The sequence below is a fragment of the Mustelus asterias genome, chromosome 14, assembly GCF_964213995.1.
Source record: "Mustelus asterias chromosome 14, sMusAst1.hap1.1, whole genome shotgun sequence".
Lineage (NCBI taxonomy): Eukaryota > Metazoa > Chordata > Chondrichthyes > Carcharhiniformes > Triakidae > Mustelus > Mustelus asterias.
Window position 1 is genome coordinate 62,196,159 of NC_135814.1, and position 17,777 is coordinate 62,213,935.

General features: G+C 40.2%; 1 protein-coding gene across 1 annotated transcript in view; it reads right to left on the bottom strand.

The window, feature by feature from the left end:
- The window catches only part of cerkl (CERK like autophagy regulator), a 155,016-nt gene that overhangs the window by 69,567 nt on the left and 67,672 nt on the right, over window positions 1-17,777 (bottom strand). Inside the window, exon 3 of the mRNA XM_078227711.1 lies at window positions 12-146. Within this exon, the coding sequence (XP_078083837.1) occupies window positions 12-146 (135 nt within the window). The remainder of the gene's footprint in view (window positions 1-11; window positions 147-17,777) is intronic.

Below are 17,777 nucleotides of genomic sequence, written 5' to 3' on the forward strand. Positions count from 1 at the left end.
GACCAACTTACTGGTGATGTCAGTCTTGATGTCAGCCAACTTGAAAAGAGGTGCAACTTGTTCATAGTAGACCTGTTTAGCTTCCTTTTTGTGACTATATGGGTTAATTATAACTTTCAGGACCTTTGGTCTCTTTGGAAAATATCCTGTAAAAGAAATAAAATAAATAATTCAGCTCTTATTCCAATGTGATTTTCTTAATTATAACCTACTTTTACATTAATTAGAACTACACTTTCGTTGTGTGTATAGATCCCCATGGACACATTCACAATGTACCTGTCAGCATCTGCTTTATTGCATTTGCTCTTATTTTATATTTAACCAGAAATGAAAATTACATTTGATTTGTAGACCGATGATACAACTATTTTTGTTCTTTCCCAGAATGTGGGCATTGCTGGCTAGGCTAGCAATAGTTGTCCATCTGTAATTGTCCTTGATAAGATGGAGGTGAGCCACCTTCTTGAACTCCTGCAGTCCATATTCATAGAATACAAGAGCAAGGAGAGTATATTTGAACTGTACAGAATGTTGGTTAGGCCACAGCTGGAGTACTACGTGTAGTTCTGGTCACCTCACTGTACGAAGGATGTGATTGCACTAGAGAGGGTACAGTGGAGATTCACCAGGATGTTGCCTGGATGGAGCATTTGAGCTATAAGAGGCTGGATAGGTTTGGATTGTTTTCTTTAGAGCAGAGAAGGTTGAGGAGGGGGATATGTTTTAGATGTGTAAGATTATGAGGGGTACGGACAGGGTGAATAGGAAGCAGCTGTTCCCATTGGTTGAGGGGTCAATCTCGAGGGGGTATAGTTTTAGGGTGAGAGACAGGAGAGTCAGAGGGGATTTGCGAAAAAAAAATCACTCCGAGGTGAGAATCTGGAATACATCGTCTGGGAAGGTCATGGACGCCAGAAACCTTACAACCTTTAAAAAGCATTTGGATGAGCATTTGAAAGGTCATAACATTCAAGGATATAGGACAAGTGCTGGAAAATGTGATTAGCACAACTTTAATGGTAGTTATTGTCACTGCAGACCCAATGGGCCGAAGGGGCTTTCCTGTGCTGTACGATTCTATGACTATGATTCTATGACTATGACATAGTGTTGTTAGGAAGAGAGTTCCAGGATTTTGAACCAGTGACAATAAAGAAACAATGATACATTTCCAAGTCAGGCTGGTGTGCAACTTGGGGGGGTAACATGAAAGTGCTGGTGTGACCATGCACGTTCTGCCCTTGTCTTTCTAAGTGATAGAGGTCATGGGTTTGAAAGGTATTGTCAAAGGAGCCTTGGTGAGTTGCAGCAGTGCAACCAGTAGATGGTACATACTAATGCCATTGTGCATCAGTGGTAGAGAAGGTGACTGTTAAAGGTGGTGAATGGGGTGGTGCCACTCAAGCAGACTACTTTGTCCAGGATGGTGTCAAGCTTCTTGAGTGTTCTCTAACTTGGGCAATGTAAGCTACCATTTGGAAAACCAAAAATTCCAAATTCATCATGTAGTCACTTTCGCCATTGACCAGGTGGGGGCCTGGAATACACAACAAATCTGCACAAACAAGTTGCAAAGTTCCTTTTTAAAATCTTGCATTCATTTTATAGATTAAATGTATTCTTGTCTGGAGTTAAAGCAAGAACAGAGTTATAGTATTTACAGATCTATTTAAGCACAATTTTAAAATCTTCTTTAAAAACACAAAAGTTAAGTTAATGGGAGCGTGGATCCTTATTTACAGAAAATGTCCTCCATCCTCAGAACATATCATAATGATGTCTATAATTGCCTCAAAACTATAAATAATATTCCAAAAATGAAGCCTGCAATCTTCCTATAGATGAGGAACATGAGAATGGTGGTGAGAACCATCTGGAACAGTTTTGCCTCTAATCTCTTGGACAAGTCCAGGAAACCCTGGGCTTGTACAAGGTTACTAACCATCCATTATGAATCTTTTTTTTTCTTTGAAGGTGTAGGTACAATATTTTTGTCTCAAATATAGTCACGAATCTCGAATGGGAAACATTAGCAAGGACTTAGCAGTCAGTGGCAAAGGCACAACAACCATCTCCGCCCTTAAACAAGGCCACCCACAAAAATTGTGCATGCTCCGTGGTGTTGATTTCCCTCATCACAATGTCATTTTCATTCTATATTCCATATATGGAGGGGTATGGACAGGGGACTGATTGGGAGACAAGGAATAGCACAGTATTCACGCCTTTGATAAAGAATGAGTTAAGAGGGGGAGGCGGTTGTATCCTTATATATGGGATCTCTGACATCCAGGAATGGTGTAATCCAGACTGGGCCACCAATCAAATTGAAGAGTTCTCATGGATAACACACCAGGAATTTAAAAAAACTTATCACCCACTTTTTAATCATTTTACAGAAAGTGAAATAAAGGTTAGAGAATACATGTACAACTAAAGTAGAAGATGAAATACCATAAATAAATTTTAAAATGTAATATAAAAATTATTTTTGTTTTAAAATCTAAGGAATTTTTAATCATGGAATGGAGAAAATGCCACTCAAGATTTTGTTTTTCAGAGTCAGAGAGATTGCTCGGCCATAGTTCTGACTCAGTATGGCATCCAAAACTCAGACACTTCTTTCAATAGCATTAACTTTTTTCAATGGTTTTTGCATCAAGGTTAGTACATATACAGCTGAAGTTCACATCAAATGACTGATTCTATGCTGATTATATTGACATGCACCCGGAGGAGCAACATGGTATCACTGGCAGCAAGTTCCAAATTTTCATGTGCAACTGCGTATGTCACGTGCCATAAATTGCTGTAAATTTTACACAATGATGGCAAATACTGACAGTTTTGCCATCATTACAGCCACAAATGCCAAGCCATTGAAACCCTAAATAACCCAGAGATTTGTCCTAACCTTCTTTGAATCTCTTCAATTCATGCAAACCTCAATCAAATTCCAGATGTTTCCTCATGTGATTGATATTTGACAGGCTAGAATCAGTCTCCTCCAACCATTCGCTCTCCATGTGGAAACATGCCTCATTTCTATGGTGAATGTCACCACTGAACCATAGATCCTCTAGCATGTGGATCCAAAACTAATTATGTGTTGGAATCACAATTTAAATCCAATTACTCTGCAATAAAACGCCATTTGCAAATTAATGTGCTGTGCCACCACACTGCCTTACACAACTAAAAAATCCAGCCCCCTAAAAAAAAGTACTAGGGATTTATTTATTCATTAATCATCAGGATGCCACTTGCAATAACATTGTAATTTGTTTGAAAAATTTCAGATTTTATTTTCACATCATGGCAAAATCAGATGCTGAGTACACATTGGCAAAAACTCAAGATTCTGAACAACTGGGAGATGGTTGGTGAATCAGAAATGTATGATCATTTCTGTAGCTATAATAAATACAGGAAAACAAAGCTTCCTCTATATTTCAGCTTCACCAGCACAACAAACATTATTATATGCGAAGGCAAGAAATGCCTCTAAAGTTTCTAGTTGGTTATGGTCCTTAAGGTTTAACAATTTCAATTTCACTTTCATTACAGCTACAGAAAATCTGCAAAGTGTAATAAACTGTAAGTACATTTCCTCTAATTCCCTAAGAGCATCATTGTTATGTGACTTTGACACCTGAATGACCCTCTGGCCGATGAAGCCCTGACCTGCTAATGAGCACATGACTCATTCCACCATCACTATAGAATTATGGGAGGGCAGATATGGGAAAATATGGGATCATAGTTCAGAGTTAAAACTGAAGGCAACAGAAAAAAAAGCCTCCCTTGGGGAATGAAAGGGGAACGCCTCTCAACAGGGATTCAATGATAACCTTGGCGCACAGTTGGTGATGAGATCTGATACTACAATTTGCTGCATTTCTAGTCTGCCAAACACTGGGGCCACAGCAGGAGCAGGTGCAAAAAGGAGATTTTCTGCTGTTAGGCAGGCTCAGTAAGGGGATAACTTCAAGAGGATATAAAAAATAAATAAATATTATGAAATGAGTCAAATTTTGAACATAAATTAGAGTGTTATATTTTACATGTGTTTTCAATATTTTGGATACTCTGCAAAATGTATATATTTCAAAAAGTTTGTAAACAATTAATGTTCTAATAACATATATTGAAATTTCACGAGTCATATCTTTCGGTTTTTTTTAGACATTAAAAAATGATTATTACCAGTATTTATAGGGAAAGCATTCCTTGTTGTTTCGGGGAAATGAAGCAATAGTAACCCTTTCACTTTTAAAATAGATTGCACGGATTTGAAAATGGCTATCTAAGATTGAATAACCCACAGTTAAATGTTCATAACTATTAAAACTACAAATTCACAGGCAATATGTATGGGGATGAGAACAGTGGCATAACACAGTTTTGCATTAAGATAGAAAACAATGTGCCTTAGTTTAATTCCCAGCTTTCACTGATTTTTGTACCAAGGTTCAGAATTTGAATCTTGACTTGGGGTCTTAGATTCAGCTTTTTGTGAAGCAAAGTTAGGCACTTTTGACTTGTTAATGTATGTGGAAGCATCATGAACTAATACTTCTATGTTTCGCCACATCGCTATGAACAAACTATTTTTACATCATCCTATATGCATGTATTATTCTGGGCAGAGATGTAAAGGCAATATTTTGAGGGTGGAAATAATTTATCTGTTGCAACTGGCACAAGTCAAGATACACTCCACATGAATATATTAATGGCAGCAGGACACCAAGGATAAAACAGCACCACAGCTGACTGAAAATCCCAGGAGCTGTTACAGCCAGGAGGGTGAACAAACAACATGCCACAGTCGTCCAATCTGCATATGAATTGGGTTTGAAAGACTGGCATGAATAGGAGAAATACAACACTGGAGTCATAAGTGATATAAAAAATAGAACATTTTACTGAGTTGAGAAATTGGTATGGGGCAGCTGGTCCCTTTACACAAAAATCTAGAATTGATCAGATTATTTTGAGCTCCATCAGTACAATCTTTGACCAATTTTTGCAACCACTGAAGCCCTCCTACAGCTCCTCAACTTGTCTACCCTGCCATCAAAGAACATCTGTAATATCTTTGTAGCAATTCTTAAGTGAATCTCAATTAACACACCCAAACCAGAACTAAAAGATCTGAAAAATTGTGAAAAAGGGCTCTATCCTGCAGGTAACATCTTCTGGGGTCAAGACATTGTGATTTTGAATCATCTTACTTCTGTTCGAAGGTGGGGTTCATCAGGTCTCCCACTTGAATTTTTCCACAACTTCACATCTGCATCTAGATCTGAGTCACTTGCTCAGGGCTGGATTATCTACAGAATAAATATTTATGGCAGAGGGAGTTAGGAATGGTAGCCACGAATAATGTCTTCTGAAGGCTGTCTTTGGAGGATCCTGCCTATCTTTGGGTCGCAATAAAGTACTCTTGAGAAAGTGGGAAGGCAGGGTACTGGAAGGACCTGGGATTCCAAATCTTCCCCAGCGACGTGCAACTGAAAACTCATTAAGATGCTAATATTCGTGGTTTTCAGTTGTAGCTTGAGTGTTTGCCATGGACATACATGACAAGCAGTGGAAGAGGAAGGATTTTCATGGATCACAATACCTTTGTAACATCTACCTGATCTGTTACTATTTAATTGGCTTGCCTTCTCAACTTATTTAAAGCATGCCATTTTTTTCACTATCTGTTCTCAGGTCCTGCACAACATTGCTTTTATTTTTTTTTCACCAATTACTTCGGAAAGGTAGGGTGGAATTCTCCATATATGAGACAAAGTGCAGTGGTGGGTGGCTCCAGCGGTGTCTTTCCTGCTGGCCAGAGTGGCCAGATTCAGTGCTTCGAACCTCATGAATTAAGTCCAAAGATGTGCGGGTTAGGTTGATTGGCCAGGCTAAATTGCCCCTTAGTGTCAGGGAGATTAGCAGGGTAAATGTGTGGGATTAAAGGAAAAGGGCCTGGCTGGGATTGTTGTTGGTGTAGGCTCGATAGGCTGAATGGCCTCCTTCTGCACTGTAGGGACTCTATGATTCTATGAATAATGCACAGGTGAGTTCTCCTCTGAATCTCCGGCTGAGAATTGGCAGATTCATCTGCCTGCTGTAGGCTGACAAGTTTGAAGGCTTCGACATCATATTTAAACACCAGTTGGTTCTGGACCGGCATAATTTCTCGCTGATGTGATGTAAGATTGGAAGGCCTGAACAAAGAAAATTACAGCACAGGAACAGGCCCTTTGGCCCTCCAAGCCTGCACCGGCCATGCTGCCCGACTTAACTAAAACCCCCTACCCTTCCGGGGACCATATCCCTCTATTCCCATCTCATTCATGTACTGGTCAAGGCGCCCCTTAAAAGTCACTACCGTATCCGCTTCCACTACCTCCCCCGGCAACAAGTTCCAGGCACCTGCCACTCTCTGTGTACAAAATCTGCCTCGTACATCTCTTTTAAACCTTGCCCCTCGCACCTTAAACCTATGCCCCCTTGTAATTGACTCTTCCACCCTGGGAAAAAGCTTCTGACTATCCACTCTGTCCATGCCTCTCATAATCTTGTAGATTCTATCAGGTCTCCCCTCAATCTCCGTCACTCCAGTGAGAACAAACCAAGTTTCTCCAACCTCTCCTCGTAGCTAATGCCCTCCATACCAGGCAACATTCCAATAAATCTTTTCTGTCCCCTCTCCAAAGCCTCCATATCCTTCTGGTATTGTGGCAACCAGAATTGAACACTATATTCCAAGTGCAGCCTAACTAAGGTTCTATAAGCCTGACAGGATGCCAGCGCAGGCAGCTGTTTTAATGAGCATTCATAAAGTGCAAATAAATGCAATTGGTGTTCACGCAGGAAGATCAACCCACCATTGAGAGAATTGCAATGTGATTTTATAGGTTTCAAACTTTTTGGCTCCCGCTAGATTTTCCACTCCTGCCTGCCAAATAGGCCATGGGCGGGAAAGGAGGATTCCACCCCTAGTCACTATCTTAAGTCAGTGAATGCAATAGCCCATTCATGTAGGCAACAATTAAGTGACCAATTAATCTGTTTTTAGAGGTCTTGGATGAGAGAGGAATGTTGGCCAGACACCTGGGAGAAATTTTTGTCCAGGAGATCTTTTAAGTCCACTCAAAAAGTCATCTGAAAGACAATACCTCCAACAATGTAGCACTTTTTTTTAAAAACAGATTTGAAATGTCCGCCCTAGATCAGACTCTGAACCCACAACCCTCTGATTCTGAGGTAACAGTGCTCTATCATTGATGAAAAAAGACAGATTAGGAAATAATATAGTAAAAGTTTACAAGATGTTTTACATTCAGCAGAGATTTGTAATTATACCAGTCCCAATGTGTGTTCAATATGTGACTAAATAATTAACTTTTTTGCATGTTTGATTGTTGTATTTACTAATGAGAAAACTGAAAGTTGCAAAAAAAATCTGCTTTATAGAATATACCTCTTGCATAGCATATATGAGCTTAATGCCCAAATACTATATCAGGAGCAACATTAGTATGTGTTCTTTCGTACCATTTACAAAATGACCTCAAAAATTAAGTGTTCTTCACAATGGTGTCTCTTGGTTTCCATTAGAGTATTTTGTCAGTGAGGCATATGTGGAGATCTTGTTTCGTGTAATAAGAAACCACAAGTGAAGAGCTTTGCTTTTGCATGGTATACATAAATTGAAATCTGCCTTTTGGGAATTGAACAAGAGATACTGCAATTCCCATCTGGAACAGTTTTTATAGTCTACCTTGGCTTAGAACTAAACAATTTACAAAGAATTTAATGGGTTATAATATTAGAACATTTAGTTATACTGAATGTATATTCAAGTTAGTTTTAAATGAATCGATGAATGCTCACATTTTGAACTTCAAACATCCTAAAGTTCCACTCTCATCTTTATCAACTGTCCTCCTCTTAAAATCATAAATGCTGCATGAACACACAAATATATTGCAGCTCTATATGTCTGCACATTTTCTAACGTTCATTTGCCACAACAAATTTCAATGCTGAATATCAAAATGGATGACAAATGCAAAAAGTTGTCTAACATTTCTTTATAATAAAATTTGTTGGGGAATCCAAATATTTGATGTAGTCTTGCTACGTTTTGGTATTTTTGCTACTTAAGTTCACAAAGGGTTAAATAATTTAGCCTTTCCCACTACTTCAAATTGGGGGAAAAAAACAACAGCTCACAATGAACGACCAACTGTTCCTCCAAGAGTAACAAATGTGCTAATACACACTAGTTTATACTTGATCTATCGGGGAACTACTGAACCATGAAGACGGAGGGTTAATCAGGGTGTTGAGGAAACAAAGGCTGTCAGACCAGCAAAGACGCTAGTTTCAGGCTCACATCTGTGCCTCTCTTCACACCCTTTTCTCAATTGCACTTGGTACCTGTAGACTAAAACTGAATAGACAAATATACATAAATCCCAATGTGAAAGCTTCCGAGAATATGACTGATTTAAACAAAACCTAAGTACAGATTGAATGTATCATAGGATACAAAAATTGACTGTTTTCTGTTAATATCGAAGTGACCAAAGTTAATATGTAACATTCAAATGAAAGATCATGCTTCAGTGCACTAAATGTAGGCACTAGCCTAATCAGTGTCTTTGCCAATTGCAGCATATGTTGATAAAAGTACTCATGAAAATCAGAACATTACACAATATATCATAATCATATTATGACTCCATAAACATTTAAGCATTCCATGGTGAAAAATATGATGCCTCAGTGTCCAGGAAACCAACCACAGAGATAGATATAAAAGCTTTGTTTCTAAACTCAACATTTCAGGAAACAAACATTTAGGATCTACAAATTCATATACATATAAAATCGCCTGAATATTAGTGTACTTCTATGTTTCTAAGTCTCTCACCAAAAATTTACAAGGAAATAAAACATTATTAATTTGATATGTTTAAGTTGCATCTTCATCAATTATCTCAATTTGATGACCTTTGAACACCCAATGTAACTAATAGCACATGCATGAGCAGCACAAAGGTAGAGAGAAAATAAACATTTTATACTAAGGGTAAATACTAATAAGTTGAATCAGTTCTATGTCTTGTGTTAACCAGCATTTTTTGGGAACTAAGAATATCATTCATCTTTTTCACTTGAAATTGCTGAAGACCCTTTTGTATTAATTAGTGAGGTATAATTATTTACTGCAGAGTACTATTAAAGTGACAATGGGTTTTTGTATAATTGCTGCTCGGTCAATTATTTTTGTAATTCTGTATTTCAGATTTTAAAGTTTTCAGAAGGGACTATTATTTTTCCATTAACAATTCAAACCAAGAGTGTATTTTATCAAATGCAGTTTTTGCCAAACATTTTCAGTTGTAGAAATGAACTTTCCAGATTTATCCAGTATTTGTTTTCAGCAGATTTTACTACCACTTGGATTAGATTGTGAATGAATGTTTCATTGTAGCATTTCTTGCTCATTCACAGGTTTTTCCCCTTCCTGATTATTTAAAATGTTGATTCTTTTCTCAGGTTTGGCTCTGCAAGTATCCAGCAGTATCTTATCCAAGTACTTATTTTAAAAGTATAGAATAGTTACTGCACCAAAGATGGTCGTTAGGCCTTTGAGTCTGTGCTGGCTCCCTTCTACAGCAATTCAGCTAGTCTCACTCACCTGCCTTTACCCATCACTGTGCACATTTTATATCTTCAGGTACTTATCCAATTGCCTTTGGAAAGCTATAATTGACATTGCCTCCAACAGTCTATTAAGCAATGCATTCCAGATCTTAACCACTCGCTACTCAGAAAATGTTTTCTCATGTTGCCTTTTGTTCTTTTGCCAATCACCTTAAATCTCTGTCCCCTTGTCAAAACCTCTCTGCCAAAGAGAACATTTTTTCTATCTGCTCTGTCCAGACCCCTCATTAATAGAGAAGCTCTATCAGATCACCTCTCAACATTCTCTTCTCTAAAGGAAAACAACACAAGCTTCTCCAATCTATCCTCATAGCTGCAGAACCTCATCCCTAGATGCATTCTTGTAAATCTTCTCTGCATCCCCTCTAAAGCCTACACATTCTTCTTAAAGCACAGTGCCCAGAATTGGACACAATACTCCAGTTGAGACCTATTCAATGTATTTTTTAAAAGTTTCAAAACATCTTCCTTGTTTTTTATACTCTATGCTTCGATTTATAAAGCCAAGGATCCCACATTCCATTTTAAACACTCTCAACTTGTCCAGCCACCTTCAATGATTTGCGCACATTTAGCTCCAAAAGCTTTGTTTCTACACCACCTTTAGAATTGTATTCTTTGGTTTAAAATACCACTCCCCATTTTTCCTCATATATCACTTTACATTTCCCTGCGTTATATATCAACTGCCACACATCCACCCATTCCACCAGCCTATGTCCTCTTGAAGTCTACCATTATTCCCTCCAAGTTAACAATACTTCCAAGTTTTGTGTCATCTGAAAATCTTGAAGTTCTGCCCTGTGTAAGTCAATAACATGTATCAAGATAAGCAGTGGTTCTGGTACTGACCCCTGGGTACACCTTCCTCCAGTCCTCGGTTTCCAATCACTCAGCCTACTTTGTATCCATGTTGCTACTCTCTTTAATTCCATCAACTTTGCTGACAAGCCTGTCATGTGGCACTTTATCAACTGCCGTTTGGAAATGCACATACGCCACATCAATTGTATTACTCTCAACCCTCAGTGTTGCTTATTTCAACACAAATTGACTTTAACAATTTTATTAATTTTATTCTCATGTAAGTTTATGACCAGAGTATTTAATCACAGCACTATCATCACTGACCTTAAGTCTGTCCTCAATAAATGCCTACAAAATAATTACTAACTTTATCGGAAGAAGTCAATTAATGTTTACAACTGATCAATATAGGACTAATGATAAAAGTGGGATATTTTTGCATCAGTAAATTAATCTGCTCACTTGGGACAAACAAAGTTGTAAATCCATTCAGCAGATAACAAAGAAGCAATTTTGTGTCTTACAACTCATTATTATGTAAGGTAAGGAATGAGAATGGTAAAAGTTTCATCCATAAAATGGGAGCTAAACTGATATGAGGACAAGGAAATTAGGTCTCATGGTTTTACAGTGAAAAGAAAGGTCACTTACCTTGTCAAGTCTTTTTAATTCTTTAATTTGAATTAAGGCATCAAGGCCTAAGCTAACAATAGTATACACACAATGCATTATCAAATGGAAGAATTAAATGGTTCCAAAAAAATGGCAGAAATTTTTAAGTAACTTGAGGAAGAAAATGATTAAAAATTTGAGGCATTATTAACATTTTATTGCCATGGAAACATCAGAAAATTTGCTCTTTAAAATCTTTTGATTGGCATAATGCCCATGTGTCCCCTCCTACACCCATACAAATAAGGGATCCATACTGTCGACTGCCAATTACTAGGTTATGATTGTGAAATCAGCAGAGACCTACAAAACACCTTCCAGCCCCATCATTGGTAGGCATCGTCACGGACTGGACAGGAAAGTTTGGAGAGCCATTTTCCCGTCTCGCCTACGAAGTTGCCTCCTGTTGTCCGAGCTGGAAATCCCACCTGCTGCCTTACCTCCTCCTAATCACTTGGAGAGAGTATCTCATTTTGGCAGAATTGTATTATACTTCCATTCAACAGCTCTGCAGGCGGTCAGCCATGAGAGGTGTAGATTGGAGTGAGTAAAGTCGCGATGATGTTGATTTTACCAAAACTTCGCGCCCGAATCGCGGTAAAGTCGGGCGTCGGGCCTAAAACGCGATCCGCACCAGAGGTTTTGCAAATCTCGCCTTTATCGACAGCTGATTTTGGTGCGGTTCCGATGCGCGCCCGAATCGACCGGTGCGACGATTTAAATGCATTTGCATGCATTTAAATCGACTTAATGAAGCTCCCGCCCAACTCTACCGCCGATTTCCACTCGACCACCGATTCGGACTTTTATTCAGCAGGGGAATCGCCGAGGCCAACCCTTCGCCCCCCCCCCCCCGCTAACCACCCCGGCAGAAACCCCCCCCCCCCCGGGCTCGGACCCCTTTGGGAGGCAGGCGCCCCGGCAGAGCACACCCCTAACTTACCTTGATCATGGTCTCCCTCCACCATCTTTCCCGCTCACCTTCAGTCCTTCGACAGCCTGCAGCACGTTGCTTGAAACTGACTTCGAGCCACGGCTGAAGGGACCAGGCTTCACACAGGTCCGCTGGTGTCTGCCGGGGGGGTGGGGGGGTGGGATGAGGAGGGGGGGGGTGGGGGGTAAATGAGGAGAGGGGCGGGCCCACATCACCCTCTTGGGGGGGTGGGAGGGGAGGGGGTGTGACTTATCATCCCCTGGGGGGGGGGTGGTGTGAAGTATCATCCCCTGGGGGGGTGGGGGCGAGGGGGTGTGATGTATCATCCCATGGAGGGGGTTGGGGGGGGGGGTGGAGAGGGGATGTGACTCATCCTGTGGTCAGGGGGTTCCGCTGTGTCTGCGGCCAGAGGATGAGAGTCACACCCTCTCTCCCCCACCTCATGGGATTATACATCACTCCCCCCCCCACCCCCGACCAGAGGATGAACGGCAGAGAGGCTCTCTCCGCTCTCTGCTTTTTTTTTCGTGCCGGGCGCGTTCTGTCAGAGCAGTTCGGAGCTCCTATCATTCCGGTGGCGCTAAGCCCCGCCCACTGGACCGGCGCCGGAAAAAAGCGTATGGGCGCGCTGGAGCGCGGCCTCTGGGCTCGGATCTATTTGGCGCCCGCACCCGGCACTTAGTCTCGAAATGGTAAAATTGGGCCCATAGGGTGGAATTTTCCCATCCCACCCACCACAGGAATTGTAGCAGGTGGCACAGGACCATGCAAAGGTCCGTTGACCTCAAGTGGGAATTTCCAGTCTGGGGTGAGCGCGGCTGGAAAATTCCTCCCATAGTGTTCAGTGTGCAGCTCACCTTCAACACTATTATCCCAACAAAACTCATCTCCAAAATCCGTGGCCTAGGGCTCAGCTCTTCCCTCTGAGACTGGATCCTAGACTTCCTAACCCACAGACTGCAATCAGTAAGGACAGGTAATGACACCTCCTTCACGATTATGCTCAACACCAGTGCCCCACAAGGCTGTGTCCTCAGCCCCTTACTATACTCCTTATAGACTTATGACTGCAAGGCCAAATTCCACTCCAACTCCATTTTCAAGTTTGCTGATGATACCACCGTAGTGGATCGGATCTCAAACAATGATGAGTCAGAGTACAGGAAAGAGATAGAGTACCTAGTGAAATGATCCAATTACATTAATCTCTCCCTCAATGTCATTAAAACGAAGGGGATTTTCATAGACTTCATAAAATGCAGTAGAGAACATGCCCTTGTCTACATCAACAGTGACGAAGTGGAAATGGTCAAGAGCTTCAGGTTTCTAGGTGTTCAGATCGCCAGCAATCTGTCGTAGTCCCCCCATGCTGACGTTAAAGTTAAGAAAGCCCACCAACGCCTCTACTTTCTCAGAAGGCTAAGGAAATTTGGCATGTCCACTACGGCTTTTTACAGATGCACCACAGAAAGCATCCTTTCTGGATGTATCACAGCTTGGTATAGCTCCTGCTCTGACCAAGACCGCAAGAAACTACAAAGGGTTGTGAATGTAGTCCAGTCCATCACGCAAACCAGCCTCCCATCCGCTGACTCTGCCCACGCTCCCATTCTTTTCTTTAGACTCCAACCACTTGTGCATTCACCATTGCTCCAACGTGCTTTCTGCCATTCCCCCTACAGTCCCTCTTAAACTTTTCCAAGTTTTAGACATTTTAAAATCAGTATATGTCTTTCCTAATCTCGCTTTGGCACAGCATCTATCTTCATTTCCCTCATGCTTCTGTAACACATCCTGGAATATTTTCATGCAGCTTTAAGTATTATAAAATGTACTCCAAGATTCTTGCAATAGTCAACTGATTAGAAAAATAGTTCCAGTGATTCTTTGTCTCCCACTTTGTGGCAAAAATCTATCATGTGCTTATGTTTTACAGCACTCACCATTTACAACAGACTTTCATGTGTTGTAAAGCTTTAATTTAAACACCTTCCGAGCATTCCAGTTTAATGAGCCAAGAAATATCCCCGATTTAGAATCTAACTTCTTCTCTCTGAAGCATCCTTCAGGGTTCAAGCTTTTTCTTGCGATGGTTGGTCTCTGAGTTATCGCTGCCAAACAAAGGCTAAATATCCTTTTTATCCACAATTGTCCGCTTGCTTCCAGAAAACTCTCTGTCATCCAGCCAACTGTGTAACCATAAACTGATCACATGGCTCGAACATCCAATGAAATAATTTTTGAACGAAGCCATTACACTTCGTTCATTTGACATGTCCCATACATAGCAGCCATATAAATCAGAGCTATGGTGTCTCAGTTAATGTAAACAAGTTCCCTTATCTTGGCCAACACAGGAAGCTTCAGATCACAGCTCTCAGATAGAGCCTCTTTACAACCTGCATCTGGTTTTAATCAATAAGTTGACCAATATCCCAGCATGCTTCACGCTCAGTCAGAATAGCCATTTTAAAGCTACAATTGCCATTATTGTTGTTAAATTATTGTTGTAACCGTTCTTTCTCCATCCACATGTTATCAGGCTATTGTCCAAAAAATGCCTCGAAATCCTGGAGGATAGAGAATGGACACAACACCAGCTGGGAGGAAAGAATTTGGATAGAACACAGTTCTATCAAGATTTCATCCCATGCAGAACCCTCAGGGAAGTCTGGGGGGAGTGGCAATAGAATAAAGGCTTCTATTTGTCCCTGACAATCCAGGAATTCCCCGACTTTAGGTCCCTATAAAGCTCAGCAGTACTTGATCAGACAAGAACTCCTTTTTGAGTCCAGTGAAATCTCCAGGACAGCACTAAATTGGTGTAATGGATAAGGCATAAACCACAAGTTGCAGATGATAACAGATCTTGATTTATTGATTCAAAATTGATAAACCAGTGAGACTAACGCACATCAACACTAACCAATTAATCAGTGGGAACTTGCTGAAGCCAAAACTGTTCATCTCGACACAATATGGTGCTAACAGGCACTGAGTTGGCACTAGAAACACAGATGCTGAAACAGCTACAATCACACGGGGGATACCATTTGGTGCATTTTCATAATTACAACAGTGACAGCTGAGTCTTTACTTCCTGATAATGAAAAGAAATCCTGAGCATCTCAAGAGATAATAATTAGAATCACTTGACTGTATGTGCGGAAGGTGGGGTGTTTGACCTGCAGCAGGATATTTTTTTTTTAAATGTCATTACCGACACCAGAGAGTTTCTGATCAACCTTCAATCCATTTACCAGTGCCTCACTCTTCATATAGCCTTGTCAGATTAACTAGAGTTCTTTCTTACTGTTGAAGTGAAACCCCAGTGATGCATCAGGAAAGCCTCTCAGCTAGAGTTGCCAAATATGGATATATAGCTCTAAGAACACAGGCACATCAAGGCCATATCGCTAAAAACTTGATCTCCCCTGAAATGCAAAGTATTAGGGACCAGATCAGAAATTCCAAGGTATGGTATGGAGTTAGCCTAGATTCCATTTTTTTAAATTTTGGCATCAGTGTGAGCATAAGGTGTTTCATCCAGGTATGATTCAATTGACCCACTAGGAAGCTTTTATTAAAACAAAACTTTATTGAAGGACACAGTTAGAATATAACTAAAAGAACTTTTACCAATTAAAATACTTCAACACAACAAAGTATAATTCTTAACAACTAGCTATCGCTATAGTTCCGATGTAAGCAGAATCCACATAGACATTAATCCCTTCTTCAGAGCCAGTTAGCACCAAAAACAGATTTTCTCACGTGGATACTAGATTTCCAGCTGTTTCACACCTCTGGACAGAGGTCCAGACAGAAACGTGTCTTCTGACTCTCACACAACCACAACACAGAGAAAGATCCACCCGCAAACAGTAGAATCTGAAAGAAAGAGACTTACTTCCTGGCAGATTGCAGTCTCTAACTCCAGAGAGGAAAACAGAGGCACTGCTCCCTAACAACGCCAAGCAGTATCTGATCTTCAGTCACCTGATTTTTTCTGTCAATCAACCTAATCAAGTCCTACTCTGCAAAACCCCAGGGGAACACTAAAATAACAGAACAGCATTAGTTTAGATTAAAACCAACATTCTAGCAATTATGCTGCTGCAGTAACAACATAGCGCTGCTGGATACAGACCCAGCGGCACCACAACAAATTGCTAAAACAGATCTTGCACAAAAACCATGACCCAAATACATTTCTTAAAGGCACGGTATTGTCGCAATAGAATTATCTCATGAATCGATTAATAGAGTTCTCTTCACAAACCTTTCATGATTATATATTTATAACACTTTAGCCGACATGTTCCACGCAATTTCTATTCTTCGTCCTAACTTAATTTTGAGCCCGTGAACTCTTCGCCACAGTGAACAATTTGTCTGGATCAAATTTGCCAATTCCCTTCATAATCTTGAAGATCTCAATGAGGTCATCTAATAATTCATATTTTCTAGAATTACAAATCTAATTTAACTTTTTTATCATAATTTAGACTCCTGATGCCAGAATATCTGTGCCGCTCACCATGATTAAGTGAACCAATCTTCACACCATACTTTAGTTTGGTCTAATTAGTTGGGAATTTAAAAAAATTTGTTTTGGGATATGGGCTAGGCTAATATTTGTTGTACCCTGAGGAGATGGTGTCCCACCTTCTTGAAATGCTGATAGCTATTTGAAGGAGTGACCTTTTGGGCTACCTTGGTGAGCAAGTGAAGAGCTAACAACATTGGTACATGACTGGGGTTTCTTTCCTTAAGGAAATAAATTAACCAGTTATACTTTTAATGACTATCTGAATGACTTGGTCACTTATACTGATAATGGCCTTATTATTTCCTGAACTAAATTCAAGTCTTATGTGGGATTTGAATTCATACTCCCTGGGTTAGTAGTCCAAACCTTCAGATTACTAGTTCAGTAATATAACCATTAGATTTCAAACAACACTTTTCTTACCCTCAAAACATTCTAAAGTGCTTCACAGCTGATGAAACAAAGTCTAGACAGTATATAGTGAGTATGCTCATTCAGACACAGAGGACTCCCTGATGCCAAATGTTTTAAACAAGGATCTAGAATCTCTAATCTAGTTAAAATGGGTGCAGACTGTATTGCACAGTGCTAAATCAATCCAAAATCAGATGAAAGGGATCAAATGTATTTTGTGAACAACTGATCAAAGCTATCCAAGGGTCTCAGCAGTTATGAGCACTGTTAACAATGATGGCAGCTGCAAAATGCAAGCTTTGGGCAGCTTCACTTATCTGCTCCGGGGAATGAAAAACAGTTAAAAGCGGTGGACAATGCTTAAAGACACTCAAGTTGTTTAGGAAAATAGTTAACAGTACTTAACCAAGCTTTTAAAGGCAGGCAAAATAAACTTACTGGATTGCCTGAAAAACCTGGCCCATGCTTAATGCCGCAAAATTTGTGGTAATAACAAAGGTGCGGCTATGAGCATTCACCATTATTATGGGGTAAATTGGATAGCAACTTCTGGCATCCACATAAGCATAGTTAAAAGAAAAAATCTGGAAGTTGTCAGAGATCCTGTTCCTCCACAGGGAACACTGCTGGAGTCCCAGCCAACTGATTTGGCATTGA